At 37.7% G+C, this 17,658-nt stretch overlaps 1 protein-coding gene across 1 annotated transcript in view; it reads right to left on the bottom strand.

The window, feature by feature from the left end:
• Positions 1–17,658, bottom strand: part of Adam10 (ADAM metallopeptidase domain 10) — a 110,813-nt gene that overhangs the window by 41,935 nt on the left and 51,220 nt on the right. Inside the window, exon 5 of the mRNA XM_059268205.1 lies at positions 2,558–2,658. Coding sequence (XP_059124188.1) covers positions 2,558–2,658 — 101 coding nt within the window. The remainder of the gene's footprint in view (positions 1–2,557; positions 2,659–17,658) is intronic.

Here is a 17,658-nt window from a genome sequence, read left to right as displayed (position 1 = left end):
GCTCTCAATTCTTCATATGTTCCATGAGATCAGTAGCACACAGCCTCTCTTTACCAACCAAACATTATCTTTTTCCATGCTGCTTCCCGAAAAGACCCCATATGACCAAAGCCTAACTACAGAAGCCTTCTCTGATTCTCTAGAACACAGCCTGCCTGTCTCCTGCCAGTCTTTGCTTATGCTGTCTCTCTTGATCTGGTTAGTATCTTCTCTCAGATGGAGAGACTGTCAGTTCACCCATTAGATCACTTCACAGAACCATTCACCTAGCTTCCTTATACAGGGCAACCTTACATTTATTATTTGTTTAATTTCTGTCCCCAGCTCATCACTATCACTTCAACCACTAGAATATAAGTTTTTAAAAAAGAACCCCATTGTGTTTGTTCGTCACTATATTGTTATAACTAAATAGATTTAGCAGGAAGTATTTCTTTAATGAATTGCCACTACTGTTGAATTTAAACACTCAGAAACATTTACAACATCAAAAACATCGTTTTAAGCCTAATTTGATAGTCACACAGAACCTGAATTAAATTTTAAGCCACAACTCCAAATTTACATTCACATTTTATATTTCCTTCTCCCTTGACAATCCCCTGCTAATTTATATAAACTTTAAATGCTGTATTATGTTCCACAAAAAAAGAAGTAACAGTGAGATAATGAATATGTATATTTGCTTTGCTATAATCATTTTATTCTCTATGTATCTATATTGTAGAGACTATACCATAAAGATACACAATTTTGAAAAAGAATTTTAAGTGTCATTATAGGTAAAAACAAATTCTACTGGGCTAGTGATATAGCTCAGTGGTAGAGTGCTTGCCTAGCATGAACTAGCCCTAAATTCAATTCCCAGTCATGGAGGATGGAGAAATCTACTATTAAAAAGCTATAGTCCTAAATAGTACAATTGGAGGAGTCATGCCTTTAATACTATTTTCCTCAAGATTTTCATCTAAGTGGTTTCTAGGTGGAGCCAGTCTGCTCAGCTTGGAAATGACTGAAAAGTACTCCATATGCACAAGTTTGTGTTATAGTTGATATTTATAATCATGTTATTTCATAATAAAAGATTTGTATTTTTTTCATCAAATCTTATGTTGATCTTAGCTACATTTAAAGTTGCATATACAGCTTTTTTTTTTAACTTCAGGAGAAAAACCTGAATGCTCCAATATGAAAATATTTTTTGAGGAAAAAATTTAAATTAAGTTAGTCTTAAGTGTGAAGGTGATTTCCAAGTAGAGTAATTAACATAAATGGTCAAATTTATTAATCATATAATTCAGACTTTCCATATCTTTATTGGGCTTTATTCTTTATCCAACTATTCCCTAAGAAGTGAACTGAAATTACCATCATATGGCCTTTCTACTGATCCTTCTGGTTTAGTCAATTTTAGCTGTATTAGTCTGTTCAGAGACAAGATCACACGTAGCAAGACCAGCCTTAAACTCAAATGGAGCTAAAGACGACCTTGGAGTTCATATCTTGCCTGTGCTCCTAAGTGCTAGAAATACAGGTACCTACCAAGTAAGCTACAGCCCCAGACCCTGCTTTATATATTTGAAGTTATAGTATAATGTTACAACACAAGAGAACTCAATCTTTTTAAAATGTATTTATTTTACTAATGCTTTCTTGGAAGTCTACTTTGATATTAATAAAGTATATATAATAATAATTAGAGTTTGAAATTTTTATCTCTTGTATACTTTTCCTTTCAGTCTTTCTAGATTCTTATATTTTAGAGGAAGAAGTTAGCTTAGAGGTAACTATACAATCCTTAACTTAACAAAATCAAATATACTTTTAACTATTCACAGAAAATTTAGGAACTTGAGAACACATTCATTACATTTTCATCCTTCCCTAGCCTCCCAAGTACTGGGATGCATGGTGTTCACTACCATGAGCAGTTTCACATATTCTTTTTTTTTTTTTTTTTTTTTTGGTTTTTTGAGACAGGGTTTTTCTGTGTAGCTTTGGAGCCTGTCCTGGAACTCACTCTGTAGCCCGGGCCTGCCTCTGCTTCCCAAGTGCTGGGATTAAAGGCGTGCACCACCACCACCACCACCACCACCACCACCACCACCACCACCACCACCACCACCGGCTCACATATTCTTAAAGTCTGATGTTCTCCTGGAGTGTTTATCTAGCATTTGTTTAGACATTCAAATGGTATAAAAATTTAGGGGCATGGTAACATAACATAGACTATTTATGACTAAAAAATCAAATGGAAAAAAAATCAATGTGTAATTAAAATGTCAACAGCACTGAGCTTTTATTTGCAGTGAGTAATCAATCATCTTGGTTTTTCTAAAGAGTAAGGACTCTCAGTTTTAAAACAGGTGACCAGCACTACCTCTTTACTACTGCTAAGTTATGTACATGGCCTCTTTGAGCATTAAACGAGTATAAATATTTCACAACAGTGGTATAAATGTTTCATATTGCCTAGAACACATATGTGAAAAGAAGAAACACTTGCCCAAGTACATTTCCATGTCTTAAGTTTAACAAGTGCTGAAATCCTTACCTGTGCTCCTTCCTCTACTCCAGTCATTTGGTACTTCCTCATCCTTTCAAAGACGGAGTGATCTGCACAGCCTCCCTGTGGGCCGTATTTATGGGGATAGTCTAAAGCAGAGAAGAAACATCATTGCTACATGTTTAGATAGAGCCAGCATCTTATCAATGAAAAGTTAACTATCCTAATTTGGGACTGGAGAGATGGTGCAGTGGTTAAGAGCACTTACTGCTCTTCCAGAAGACCTTGGTTCAATTCCCAGTACCCACATGGTAGCTCACAACTGTCTGTACTTCCAGTTCCAGGAGATCCAATGCCTTCTTCTGGCCTCTGGACACCAGGCATAGATGTGGTGCATAGACACATATGCAGGCAACACACACACCAAATAGAAATAAATTTTAAAAATTAAATATCATAATTAATGAAGGCCATAAATGTTTAGTGAACACTCATGAGAAAGGCACCTATGCTAGGGACTTGAATCCTGGTTCTAGCTTTTTATCTGTGGACAATTTCTGAATTCAAAAACAAAATAATTATTTTGTTCTTAACTTTCCCACTTTAGATAATCAGAGCATCTTAAAACTGCAATTTACCTCATTACCTCAGTACATTAAATTTTCTGCACTACAAATGTACAAATTCCCTCAATCTGAGCACAGTAAGGTCAATCAATATAAGATTATCTTTGGCTGGAGGTCCTTCTATGAATACTAACTGGCCTCAGATAAAGTGTCCTCCAAAAATATTCCATGGCATAAAAAATTAGATTTATTTTAAATTTATCCCATTATAATTCAAATGTATGCTATATAAACTAATAACTATTTTATCATTTGTTCTCCCTTCATGTATTAATTTATCCTTAGCTAAACTGGTTTTGTTTTCAAATAAACTATGTAATTTAAGTGAGTCACTTAAATGTTTATTCTACTCTCTCAACAATCTATAAACTTCTTTCTTATTAAGATTCTCCTTAGTTCACAAACACATTTTATAATCCAATCCAATAACCACAACTAAGAGAAGTGACAAAATAAAATGCCAGGATACAGGTAGGACAGTATGCACTGAAAAGTGCCTCAGCAGTAACTGCAGAAACCAGGAAAGTAAAATGCAACCATTGCTAAGATTGAGGGGAAGGTAATAGTAGGGTATGGTGATCTGATCAAGGAAGTGGGAAAAGGGTAAGGGGGAAGGGCAGGATACAAAAGATCTAACAGGGAAATGGGAAAAGGTAGGCTCTTTGGGAACTGGGGAGGAAGGTAAATACAGGAGGAAGGAAGGAAAAATAACAAGGATGTCTGAAAATGCCATAAGAAATCATACTACTAACTATGCACCTTAACAAAAAACCTATAAGACATGTAATTCTGTGTATAAATACACTTACATAGTTTTAGTGAACTTTTCTCAAAGCCCACAGAACAAAAACCCCAATACCAAACAGGAGAAGCCCTCTTTTGAATTTTTGGTCGGGACTGTCCAAAAGTCTCCTAAAACATATAGCCTATTGCTATTGCCCTTGGTTGTTCCCAGAGTCTCTATTACTGAAAGATACCATGCACTTCAGAAACAAGGTCCAGAGACCCCTGAACTGAACTGAACTGAACTGAATGCCTCCTTCTCGATTACTACTTTTATGGTACCAGAAGGCACCATGAAGCTTACAAATGAAGGAGGCAAACAATAGCCCTACCTAGCTATGATGCTTATAAACCACATCAATGACCAGCATGACAAAATAACCCTAAGGGTGTAGCGGGAACACATATACATTAGAGGTAACCAACAGCTCTCTAATTGGATTTAAGGCCTGCTCAACAAGAAGGAAGCCTGGTAGTAGTAACCTAGCTAGCCACTCAGTACTAGTGAATTCATGGATATTAAAGGAGAATCTACAACTACTACTTTACTAAAGCATGATTCCTAACAACAACTTGTTCTTAAACACATAATAAGTATAGTCTGTACCCCACATTAAGGAAATCTCTCTTTGCAACAGACAGAGACCACTACAGAAATTCACAACCAATCAAAATGCAGAGTTAGAGCCCAGTCCCAGTGGATACATCTACAAAACACTGCCACACCTAAAGTTCAGGGAACATTGTGGATGAGGAGGCAGAAGGATTGTAAGAGTCAGATGATCAGGGAGTTTGCTGTGAGACTGTGTAGCTAGAGTTCAGCAAGACTGTGTCCCCTAGTAATGTCAGAAGCTATACTCATAAAGTTTCACCAACATAACTGCCCAAACATGAGCTGAACACGGATGACATCAATACATATGCCAAGGTGGATAGAGAAAAGCCCACAAGGTCTTAACCCTAGGCAAAAAACTATAGGCAACTAAGGAATGCTGAGACCAAGAGAAATAGTCTTCCTCCGGGAATAATAACACACCAGCTGGTTATCTAATACAAAATGATCAGTCCAGAAAACATGTATAAAAGTAACATTATACAGATTGAGCAGGTTATATTTAGCAATGTATATTTATATATACATATATATGCATGAGATAACAATAAAAAGCGAGGTCATGAATTTCAAAGAGCAAAGAGGGGTATGGGGTATATGGGATGGTTTGGAGGGAGGACAGGAAAGTGAGAAATGTTGTAATTATAATATCAAAACATTTTAAGTAAAACAAAAAAGATTATTCTATTTTTCAGAAGACAACCGTGTAGATGATGATGACTCTGCTGCTGGCTTAGCTGGTGTGGTGGTTTGAAGCTTGAATGGAAAGGATTAGGAGGTGTGGCCTTGTTGGAGGAGGTGTGTCATTAGGGGGTGGGCTTTGAAGTTTCAAAAGCCCATGCCATCCCCCATGAGCTCTCTCAACATGTATGGTGGTATTTTATTTGTACTGAAATGTGATTTTAATTGTACGTTAATAAATAAAGTTGCCCGGGGGTCAGAGCTATTAGAGCCATAGCAAAAGTTGGGCGTTGGTGGTGCACGCCTTTAATCCCAGAACTTGGTAGGCAGAGCTAGGTAGATCTCTGTGTGGTCAAGGATACAGCCAGCATTGGAGACACACGCCTTTAATCTCAATACCATAGAAGACCTGGAGGGCTGTACAACAGACAGTGACGAGGCAGTCATGTGGTTGGTTTTACAACCAATGAGAAGGCAGAACAGAAAGTCTATATAAAGACAAACAGACAGGAAGTAGCTCTCTTTTCGGAGAGGTCTCCTGGCTTAAGAGGCTAGCTGCAGCAGGCAGGTAAGACTCTTAGCTCTGATCTCTTTGCTTTCTTCTTTGCATTGGTTTTGTGTTTCTTATTTAATAAGACGGTTGGTTACATCTACAAACATGTAATCGCTCACCCACTGCTCCAGACACGCCTGCCCGCTGCTGCCATGCTCGCTGCCATCACGGTCATGGACTCACTCTCAAACTGTAAGCCCCCAATAACCTCTTTCTTCCAAGTTGCCTTGGTCATGGTGTCTTCACAGTGACAGAAAAGTAACTATGACAGCCAGTAACCACAGAAGCAATTGAAAAACAAAAGCTCTAAGAATACTGACATACAAAATGGTTTACCACATAAACTGTGGTATTTAAATTTTTAAATTCCTGTTCCAGTATGACGAGCAATCATTACTCAATTAGTAGGTCATGTTATTTTTCCTTTGTGAATTAGTGCATGGTGCCTCTATATAAATTTCTAAGAACAGTGTCAATACTTAAGTTAATAAGTTCTCATTTTAACATTTACCTTAGGCTAATATAATTTTAATGAAGAAAAATATTCAACATTTGATGCCATTCTTACAGAACTAAATTAGACACTCTCCTCCAAAGAGCTGTGCTTATAGTTTTAATCTATTATGAAGTATCTAAAACTGTTACAACCCCACCTCCCATCCTAAGCCACATTCAACTTTTCTCTCTCATGCTCAGACAGACGCCGAGAGGATAGATACAAGAGCACACAGACAGCATTATTGCCAAATAAGTGACTATTGAAATTAAGATTTTCAAAGGAGAACCCCTGTGATTAAATCACTTGCAGGAAGTTTCACAATAATATTCCTTAAATATCTCCCATACCTAGTCCCTTCCTTTATACCTCAACAGCACCTACTATTAAAAAAGTGTATGCTAGAGTTGGGTAAGAATGATCTGTCCAATAAAATACATACTTCTCAAAGACCTGTTTATATTATCATATCAATCACTTAGACTTTTAAAAACTATTATTAAAATTAAATATTTTTTTAAAAAGCAATTATAATTGCTTTATAAAAATACTAAAAATTAATAATAAATTAAAACATTATTTTTTTTTAAAAAAAAGCAATTTGAAAGTCATTGACCAAACTATTCCTCAATGTCTGTAGACTGAACTGCATAGCTTCCCTTCAAGTAAAGTATCACACACAACCAAGTTCTAGCTGAAGTAACTAGCCATGATAGTCCCTGGTCTTTTTTCTGAAGGCCAATAGACTCCAACCTGGTAACATCAGAATTATGCTATGGTTTGAATAAGAAATGTTTCTGAGCCGGGCAGCAGTGGCATACTGTAGCAGGAATCTTAAAAGGTCTTATCAATAAAATCAAACCTGAAGCCAGGTATTGGGGTGAATGCTGGAAGATCAGAGAAGCAGAACAAGCCACAGCCACCTCACCTTGCCAATTATTGAGCTGATCCTGTTTCCTCAGACTGGAAGCCTCTCAGTCCTCATCCAGAATGAATCTAAGCTGAACTGCTTCTTAAAAGCCTGAAGCTTAACCAGCTAGTTCCTGGTTTTCACGCCTTATATACCTTTCTGCTTTCTGCCCTCACTTCCTAGGATTAATGGCTCACTTTGTTTGGATTAAAGGCTTGAGTCACCATGCCTGGCTGTTTCCAGTGTGGCTTTAAACTCACAGAGATGCAGATGGATCTCTGCCTCTGGAATGCTAGGATTAAAGGTGTGAGTGCCACCATTTTCTGGCCTCTATGTCTGTCTAGTGGCTGTTCTGTTCTCTGACCCCAGATAAATTTATTAGTGTGCACACTATTTTGGGGGACATAATATCACCACAGCGCACACTTTTAATCTCAGCACTCGGGAGGCAGAGTCAGATGGATCTCTGAGTTCGAGGCCAGCCTGGTCTACAGAGCGAGATCCAGGACAGGCACCAAAACCACAGAGAAACCCTGTCTCAAAAAATAAAAAAAGAAATGTTCTCTACATGCTAACCAGCCAGCCTGGCCTCCTTGGTAAGCTCCATACCCATAAGAGACTCTGGACTCTGTCTCAAAAATAAATACATAAATATAAATAAATGAATAACATATGCATGCATACAAACACTACTAAAAAAAAACCTTAAAAATTCCTTAAGGCATTTATTTACGTGTTTTTGTTTTTTTGTTTTTGTTTTTTGTTTTTTTTTTGTCAAGACAGGGTTTCTCTGTGTAGCTTTGTGCCTTTCCTGGAACTCGCTCTGTAGACCAGGCTGGCCTTGAACTCACAAAGATTTGCCTGCCTCCTCTGCCTCCCAGTGCTGGGATTAAAGGAGTGCGCCACCACGCCCGGCTTTATTTACGCTTTTAAAATAAAAACAGGGCTGGGTAGATGGCTCAGCGGTTAAGAGCACTGGCTGTTCTTCCAGAGGTCCTGAGTTCAATTCCCAGCAACCACATGGTGGCTCACAACCATCTGTAATGAGACCTGGTGCCCTCTTCTGGCCTGCAGGTGTATATGCAGACAGAACACTGTATACATAATAAATAAATAAATCTTTAAAAAAAAAAAAAAAAAAAAAATGCCGGGCGGTGGTGGCGCACGCCTTTAATCCCAGCACTCGGGAGGCAGAGCCAGGCGGATCTCTGTGAGTTCGAGGCCAGCCTGGTCTCCAAAGCGAGTTCCAGGAAAGGCGCAAAGCTACACAGAGAAACCCTGTCTCGAAAAACCAAAAAAAAAAAAAAATAAAAAAAAAATAAAAACATATAAAAACATGAAAGAACATTAAACAAGCCACTCTGCACAATAAAACAAGGCAATAAAATACATACATCTGCAAATACTAACAATCTGGCTAATAACACTAATCCAAGAATGGTAAGTAGATGAATTACATTTATAAAGAAGTATGTCAAAAGGTAGAATATATAAAAACTCATATCTATGCTTGGCAACTGTAGGTATACAGCTTCAGAATCCAAAGCATCCAATACACAGTTACAAACAGCCTGAGTCTTTTGATTAGATCAATCAAAAACCACAATAGGACAGCATTATGTATGCAGTTACTCAAACGGTCAAGCTCTCAAAAGAAATTTATCATTCACAAATGCGGAAATTCTTCACTAAATGAGGATAGTTTGATGATGTTTATACACACACACACACACACACACACACACACACACACACACACAAATACACACACACAATGTTTACATACAGTAAGTCAATGCTATGGGGTTTTGTTAGTTTTGAGACAAGATCTCAACAAGTAACTCTGGCTGGCCTAGAACTTGCTAGATAAAGAAGGTTAGCCTAGAACTCACAAAGGATCTGTCTGCCTCTGCCTCTCAAGTGCTGGGATTAAAGACACTCACCACCATGCCCAGCTTATAATGTATTTTCATGGAGTCAAACTTGCAAACTCCATAAAACAAAACTAGACTTAGTCTAAAACTCTACTTTCGGTATTATAAATATTACAAAGTTGTAATAAATAGTATAGCAAATTACAGAAAATAATGTTAAATTTTAAACAGTGGAAAAAACAAAAATGAAAAATACTCAAAGTTCAACACATGAAAAAGTGCACTGCTGAGAAAGACTACCAACTGTACAGAGGGAGCATATGAGAGCTAGCTGACTTTCACAGCATTATCTTTATGTTCAAGTATTACATAGGGATGAATAGTTGCCTGTTTGTCTTTTAAGTCATGTGGTACCACTCCTTTTAAAATTCCTCTAAAGTCTATATATGTAGACAGGAGCATTCCCTACTAGATTTCTGCACCTACTGTTGTCCCATGATTCTGTATTATTTCATGGTAGTAGTGGTATGTGTATATGTGATATATATAAATTGTGTGTTTGCATGTGGAGACAAGAGGTCGACATTGGGAGTCTTCTTCAATTATTCTCCACCCTTCCTTCCTTCCTTCGTGTATAGACGTTTTGCCTTCATATTATGTCTGTGCACCACTTGTATGCCTACTGCCTGCTAAAGCTGGAAGACAGTACTGGCTTTCCTGAAGCTAGAGTTACAGGCAGTTGTGAGCTATTGTGTAGGTATGGGAATAGAGCCTGGGTTCTCTGGAAAAGCAGCCAGGGTTCTTAACCACTGAGTCATCTCTCTTGACCCCACCACTACACACACCTTGTTTTTTTTTGTTTGTTTGTTTTGTTTTTGGAGACAGGGTTTCTTGATGAACCTGGAACTCACTGACTCAGTTTGACTATCTATCCAGCAAACTCCAGAGATCCTTCTCTTTTACCACCCCAGTGTTGGGATTACAAATATAAATTGTCTGATCTAGTTTATTAGATATGTCTTAGGGTTATTATTGCTGTGAAGAGACACCATGACCACAGCAACTCTTATAAAGGAAAACATTTAACAGGGGTGTCTCATTCACCGTTTTAGAGGTTTAGTCCATTACTATCATGGTGGGAAGCAAGGCAGCATGTAGGCAGACAGCTTGAGAAGGAGCTGAGAGTTCTTACATCTTGACCCACAGGCAACAGGAAGTGGTCTGAACTAGGCATAGCTTGAGCATAGAAGACCTCAAAGACTGCCCCCATAGTGACACACTTCCTCAAATAAGGCCACACCTACTTCAACAAGGCCACATCTCCTAATAGTACCACTCCCTGTGAGCTTATGGGGGCCAATTACATTCCAACTACCACAACACGCATGCTGGGGATCCACTCAAATGTCATCACGCTTGCATAGCAAGCACTTTACTGACTGAGTCATCTCCCCAGCACTCTTTCTTGGTACCGGGAAATCCATTCTGCACCCACTCATATAGAGATCACAAAAACTGGCATATGATATACTGGTGATTCAAAATGCAACACTGTAGAACAAATGTCTTCTTATCCTACACTGCACATAATTATTTTCAAACCAGCCCAGTAACAACACTGACATTAATTCATTTAAAACTCTGGTGATTTCATCAGCTAAAATGAATACAAATGCAGACCAAAAAAACAGCCTCGTTTTGTTCTGTTGTGTTTTTTTTTTTTTTTTTTGGTTTTTCGAGACAGGGTTTCTCTGTGTAGCTTTGCGCCTTTCCTGGATCTCGCTCTGTAGAGCAGGCTGGCCTCGAACTCACAAAGATCCGCCTGCCTCTGCCTCCTGAGTGCTGGGATTAAAGGCGTGCGCCACCACCGCCCGGCTGTTCTGTTGTTTTAAGCAGGGTCTCCCTATGTAGTTAAGGCTAATTCAAAACTCACTATGTAGTCCAGGCTGGTCTCAAATTCATGATCCTTCTCCTTGCCTCACCCTGTTGAATGCCAGGATTACAAGCATGAGCCATCACACTTGGGAAACAATTTTAAAATGAAATTTTGGGGACTGCCATATGGCAAGATATCACTTCCCTAAAATGTGCCTTTCTACTCCTCACACATAGCTCTCTGTACAACACACACACACACACACACACACACACACACACACACACAGGCACACAGAAGAGAATCTTTGTTTTGGAGAGTTACCTTTTGGAACATCAACATTGGGGATTTTACTTGTTTAGGCTTTGGAGTGGAGTGGCAGTGCTGGCACAGGCTAGCCGCAAACATTTGAACTGGACTCCCCTATCTCTGCCTCCTTAGGGACTACCTGTTATACATTACTATGCCTCATTTATGTAAATTTTGCTATTTTAGACTTCAGGTGTCTGGGACTATGTCATCTGAGATTATGACCAGCATTGGTTTTCATCAATACAGTGTTATGGATGCAAGCAAGGTATTTTATCATTAATCCTAAAATAACCTAACAAATAATATCTACTGGGCATTTTACTTTCTTCTTTATTGATAAAAGATATGAGTTAATACATTTATATACATAAACATTATCTATTTGTAACACTGTGTACAATTACATATATTTGATACTGCATTTCTAATCTTCATATAGTAGTCAAGTATGTGCCAGTGTTCAGAGTATATCATACTGCCTATATGAGATACCATCAGCAGGAATTGAGGGGAAGTCAGTAAAAACTTAACAGAACCAACAGGCTGTCACTCCTGAGTAAAACGGCAGCCTAGAATTAGCATAAAACTGCCTTGCCCCTACTTCACTGTGAAAAGATTACAACTATCCATAATCAAAAGAGTATCTATGTTTTTATAAAATCAGCTCCTCTAAAGCCCATCATCTGGCAAAGGTCAAGAGCATCTTCACCTTCATCATGAAGTTAAGGGCAACCTACTGGTAGAAAGATAATTATCTGCCCCCCCCCAACACACACACACACACTTCAATAAGCACACAGGGCTATCTACAAGTTCTGCTTTGCATTTTTTTTTGTTTGTTTGTTTTTGTTTTTCGAGACAGAGTAGTTTTGCGTCTTTCTGGAGACCAGGCTGGCCTCGAACTCACAGAGATCCGCCTGCCTCTGCCTCCCGAGTGCTGGGATTAAAGGCGTGCGCCACCACCGCCCGTTGTTTTTTTTTTTTTTTAAAGCATTAGACTATTCCATGTACCACAGGAATCTGAAGCCCCTCAAGGTCACTTCCCTTGATTTCTTATTTTTAGATCTTGATTTACTCTCACTTACATCACCTATCATAATTCTTGGAAACTACAACACTGATGTTGATGACCTCTCCTGTATATTTAGATCTTGTCTCCAGTCCACATTTCTACTTTTGAACTTCTCATTACTAATAACCCCTTTACAACCTCAACTTTCAGCATCCTATCTTCTGTCCATCACTACCTGTCTAGACAATCCCTCTAGACCCAACAGCCATTAAAAAAAAAAAAAAATCTTTTAATTCACCAATGCCTACTGTCCTGTGCACTCTCATAGGACATTTTCCTCCTACTTATTCACTTTATATGCCATCAAGGATCATAATTACTCACTGCATTCACCTTTAATTCCTTTGTCCCCCATCTCATTCCCTTGACTCCCAACCAAATCCCTTTTAAATTCAACTCCTTCCCCATACCCCTGGTAACCAGGACTATTCTCATGCAAAAGTTATGACTTAGAGTGGTTGCCTTAACTTCCCAACACAGCCTGGAACCTCCATCCTATTCCAAAGTCCATTTTCAGTTTCACTCACATATAGTTAGCAACAGGCAGACCTTATTTTGTACAGGCCAAAAAACTGATCCTGCAAACGTCTCAAACTCTGCAAAGTGACCTCAATAATCAATGGAAAAAAATTATAACTGTTCTAATGTTTAAAGACCTTTGTCAAAAGACTAAAACTTTCTAATGTTAACAATGTATATAAAAAATGAAAAACAAGGGAATTATTTAATAAACTGTAATTTTAAAATAAACAAAGATTAGTGTTTAAAAATTTAGTGTTTTATCTTTGTAAATTATATTTTACATAAGATAAAGACATAAATTATTCTGAAATCTTTTTAGGATAAAAGTAAAATTCCAAAGCAACAAAACACTATTATATGTTTCAAATTCTGTCAGCATAAAATTCTCATGACAGAAAAAGGACAGAGGGAGGCCAAGTATAAAAGTTTTTCTGTATACTTCTAAAATTTCTAAGAGACCATTTTCCCTGGCCACCACATTAACTACAAAAACGGACAATGACATTTTCTCTCTAAAATTACTGACAATATAATCCTCATTTCTAGAAAAAGCCTTTGTTCAACTAATGAATAAGCCCTCATTGAGATGCAAAATCATAGGATGCACTGCGGTTCCCTGAAAAGGCCAAACAGTGATTCTTTCAAAAGAATGAGCAATGAGTGGAGAACATTAGCCAGTTTAAAACAAAGGTCGGCTTTAGAGCTCCTGCCTTTCCTCCAGTTCCTCTGCATACAAACCTCCTGCTTTTGTTTTGCTATAGGAAACACAAATATAAATACCACATACACACATACACTGTGGCACCACCTCAGACAGGAAGTAAGTAGTTGACTCTCAATTATCCACTCTACTAAGGCAGGCTATTTACAGTTTGAATTATCTGCCCAGTACCACCAGCCACCAAACACTCTGGCAGTTTCACCACCATTAGGGCAGCACCTCTATGCAGTTATGGTCTAGGGTCTTCACCATGACTCTCTAATAGACAAAAGCAGTTCTAAAATCTGGTAAAGAGCTATTGATCAACAAATCCAATCAAATAATGCAACCCTTAATATGAACTGAATTTAAAATACAGTAACTCCACAGACAGATAATATATGAAAACTGTTATCCTATCACAGGGCATGTTCCTTAACTAAGAAAACTTCCATTTATTCCAAAGTTGCCCAAATAACAAGGACCAAGAGAAGAAAGGATGAAGAATGTGAAGGTAGGGAAGGACTCCAAAGGCTTCTCCTTTTTAGTTCCAGTGGACAGGGCCCCTTTTCTCCTATGATCTATCCCCAACCCCGGACCCGGTTTAGGAGGTATGGGGAAGGTGGAAAGAGCAGCACACACATCACATTCATCTTCCAGGAAACAGGTGAGAGAGCTAACTCCAGCATGTCCTTCTTTACCGTGGTTTTTGGAACAAAGGGTTAGTGCTGGCAGGCAGGGGATCATGGGAGTCAGAGCAACAGGACAAATGTTGTTGTATTGTGACCAATTATAAACAGAATCACTAGCCTGAAGTCCAAAAGGATGGAATTTTGCAGTATTCACCACTATATACCAGGACCTAAAGAGACAATCAGCCATTTAAATAATATCAATTAAAAATTAATCATTATACCTGTTAATGGAGTAGTATTAGCTGAAGGCCTGACTACCTATTGTGCTCAAAGGCAGTGGAACAAACTAGCAGGAATTAGGTCACTAGAAGCAAGCACTGAAGAAAATAAGGGATCTAGGCCCTTTCCCGTCTGTTTCTCTGGATTCCCGGAGGACATAGGTGAAAAGTATTCACCAGACTCCCCATCGTGATACATTCATTGTTGCCACCAGAGGCCCAAAGCAACAGGGCAAGCAAACCATTGACTAAAACCCCAGAACATAAGACAACTAAATCCTTCCTCTAAAAGTTTATTTTTTTAATCTGAAGTAGCAACCCAAAACTAACACAGAACCTATGAATTGTAAAACTTACAACTGAAATGCATGAGGGATACTCCAACCCATTGATTATGTCCATCTTTATACTTGGAATGGCACACCTGTCCACAGTAGTAAGTGGATGCCTCCAAGACAAAGCCAATGTTTGGTTAATGGGCTTTTTTGTTTGTTTGGTTTGGTTTTTCTCTTTTCTTTTCTCAAGTTCCCAAGCTATACCAAGTAAAAAGAAATATTGTTGCAATCAGGTAACAGTACTCTTTTCTCTGGCAGTCTAGGGGAGACCTCTTGTCCTAAGGCTCAAATCCTCAGGATTTCTATAGCCAACTAAAGATTCCTGGGTTTGTTCCACTCTCATTGTTTAAGTTATATCAGTTAGGTTTTTGTTTTTCGTTTTTTGTTGTTTTTTTTTTTTCTTTTTTGGTTTTTTTGGTACAGGATTTCTTTTCTGTAACAGCCCTGGTTGTCCTGGAACTCACTTCGTAGACCAGGCTGGCCTCAAACTCACAGAGATCTGCCTGCCTCTGCCTCCCGAATGCTGGGGTTAAAGGTGTGCACCATCACACCTGGTGTACATTCTTTTACTAAGTGAGAATTCGCCTTCAAGGTGCATTTTTTAAGACAATATTTCCTGTACATTCATAAACCAAGACAGTTGAATTTAATTTTCCAGCCAGCAGCTGGTTTCTATAGCTCTTTCTCAAAGACATCTATCATGCAGACATGTATTTTTAAAAAAACAACAAAAGCACTATTTCAATAACCTCCTGCTGGCCTTCATCCCACCAACAATAACTAGGAATTATCTACCATCTCTAAATTGCTTCTCCAAAAAGTGTTTTTTAAATTTCTAACTGTTTTACAGACTATTAAAAAAGACACATTCAAAATTAAGGCTGGGCTGGAACTGTTATTTAGCAGAACTTGCCTAGAACATATAAGGTACCTACCTGTTTTTTAAAAAAAGAGGCCAGAATGGTTTAATCAATGTGTGTCAATACCTTCCAGAGTTGCATTAACTTATTTGCCAATATTCCAAAAAAAAATACTGATTTTTAAAATGAACACCATTGTAAAAATTTACGTTCTTTTCAATTCAGTCTTCTAACAAATCAAATACGCACAAACATTTCACCACACTGTACTGAAAACTACACTTGAAATTACACCCAACTATAATATCTAGATTGTACAATAAATTAATTTTCTGTTTTTTTGTTGATGTTTATTTATTCAAGGCAGAGTCTCATTGGTTTTTTGAAACAGGATTTCTTTTGTGCAACAGCCCTGACTGACCTGGAACTCATTATGTAGTCCAGTCTGGCCTTAAATTCACAATCCTCCTGCCTCAGCTCCTGAATGCGAGCCACCATGCCCACTAATTTAATCTTTTTGCAAAATAAATACTGTAAAACACTATTGTGAAAAAAATTTCAATGTCACTTCCTAGAGTTGTTTTATAACAGATCTTTGAGGGTTTTAAATCATCTTATGCTTCTGAAATGATGCATTATAGTTCACTGCAGCTATACCTTATTTTATAATTAAAGATAAAAATATATACAGACATAGATGGTAACAAATCAGAAAAGGTCTTGATCTAAAATTTTCTCAACGAGTTCTACTTGTATAGTTTCTGACTGAATAAGTCTTTTTTAATCTAATTTTTGTTTGTGTATTGTAGTTTTGTTTGTTGTTTTTATTGCTTATTGTTTTTTTGAGACAGGGTGTGGTTCTGTTGCCCAGGCTGGCCAGAACTCCCAATAAAACACAGGCTGGATTCAAACTTGGAATCTTTATAACTCAAATCACCTATGTGTTGGTATTACATATGTTCCTCATACACCTGTCTTCTTTTGATCTAATTTTTAAGTAAATTAGATTTCTAATTAGCTATCGTTTTTAATATAACTGCCATTTTCCTGGCTTTCCTCGATTTTTCCACCTGTAAAACGGTTTGAGAAATTTTTATTTCCCAGAGGTGAATTGGGGGAGGGGATACACACAACAAGAAAGCACCTCCATCTATCTAACCCGAGTTGACAACTAACACTAACCATCACACTTGCCTATGATTACATATATTTATCTGAAAGCATAAAATATTTTGAAAGTTAAAAATATCTCTAAATTTTTATATTTGCTCCAAATATTTTTATTGTGCCTACATTCAATATTTAAAACCAATACAAAAGGAAAGCTATATATTAAATTGTATAGTAGAGAGATAACTACTAACCTTGCATACAAAGTTCAGACAACATTATTTCCCATCACTTGTCTATCTTAGCTTGCCACAACTTAATATATGTAAATAGATTTCCAAACTCCACACTGGCCCTAAGTGTGGCTAGAATACTTTAAAGGCAATCTTCAAAATTTCATGTTATAAAAGTGACATTATAATCTGACATCATAAAATATCAACAATGCTACTAATCCCCAATTCAATTCTTTCTCCAGTGATACCACCATCTCACAGTGACACAAAAGAGCTGGAAAGCTTTAGTAACCAACGAAACTCAGTTATGCCAACAATTTCAAAAAAAAATATGGAATTAACTAATTTTTGTTTACTTGCTTTCCAGAATGTTTGCTTGTTGTTTGAGACATGTTTTCATGTAGCCTGGGCTGGTCTTGAACTTGCTACATAGCAGAAGATGACTTTGAATTCTGATTCTCCTGCCTCCATCTAGCATCTGCGGAGATGACAGGCATGATGTGTCACTACATCCAGCTTCTAATTGATAGTTTAAACGTATTAAAAGGAACACACTGAAGCCTCCACAAGTAAGGTTTCTACAAGAATGAAGTCTCCATCTTGAAATGGTAAAACAAAGTTTTAAGTAACCTTAATTTTTAAGTTCATGAAATTATGTGCCTTCTGACTGAAAGACA

This window comes from Peromyscus eremicus, chromosome 7, assembly GCF_949786415.1.
Source record: "Peromyscus eremicus chromosome 7, PerEre_H2_v1, whole genome shotgun sequence".
Lineage (NCBI taxonomy): Eukaryota > Metazoa > Chordata > Mammalia > Rodentia > Cricetidae > Peromyscus > Peromyscus eremicus.
Note: the sequence above shows the minus strand (reverse complement) of the source record. Positions and strands in the feature narration are given on the sequence as shown.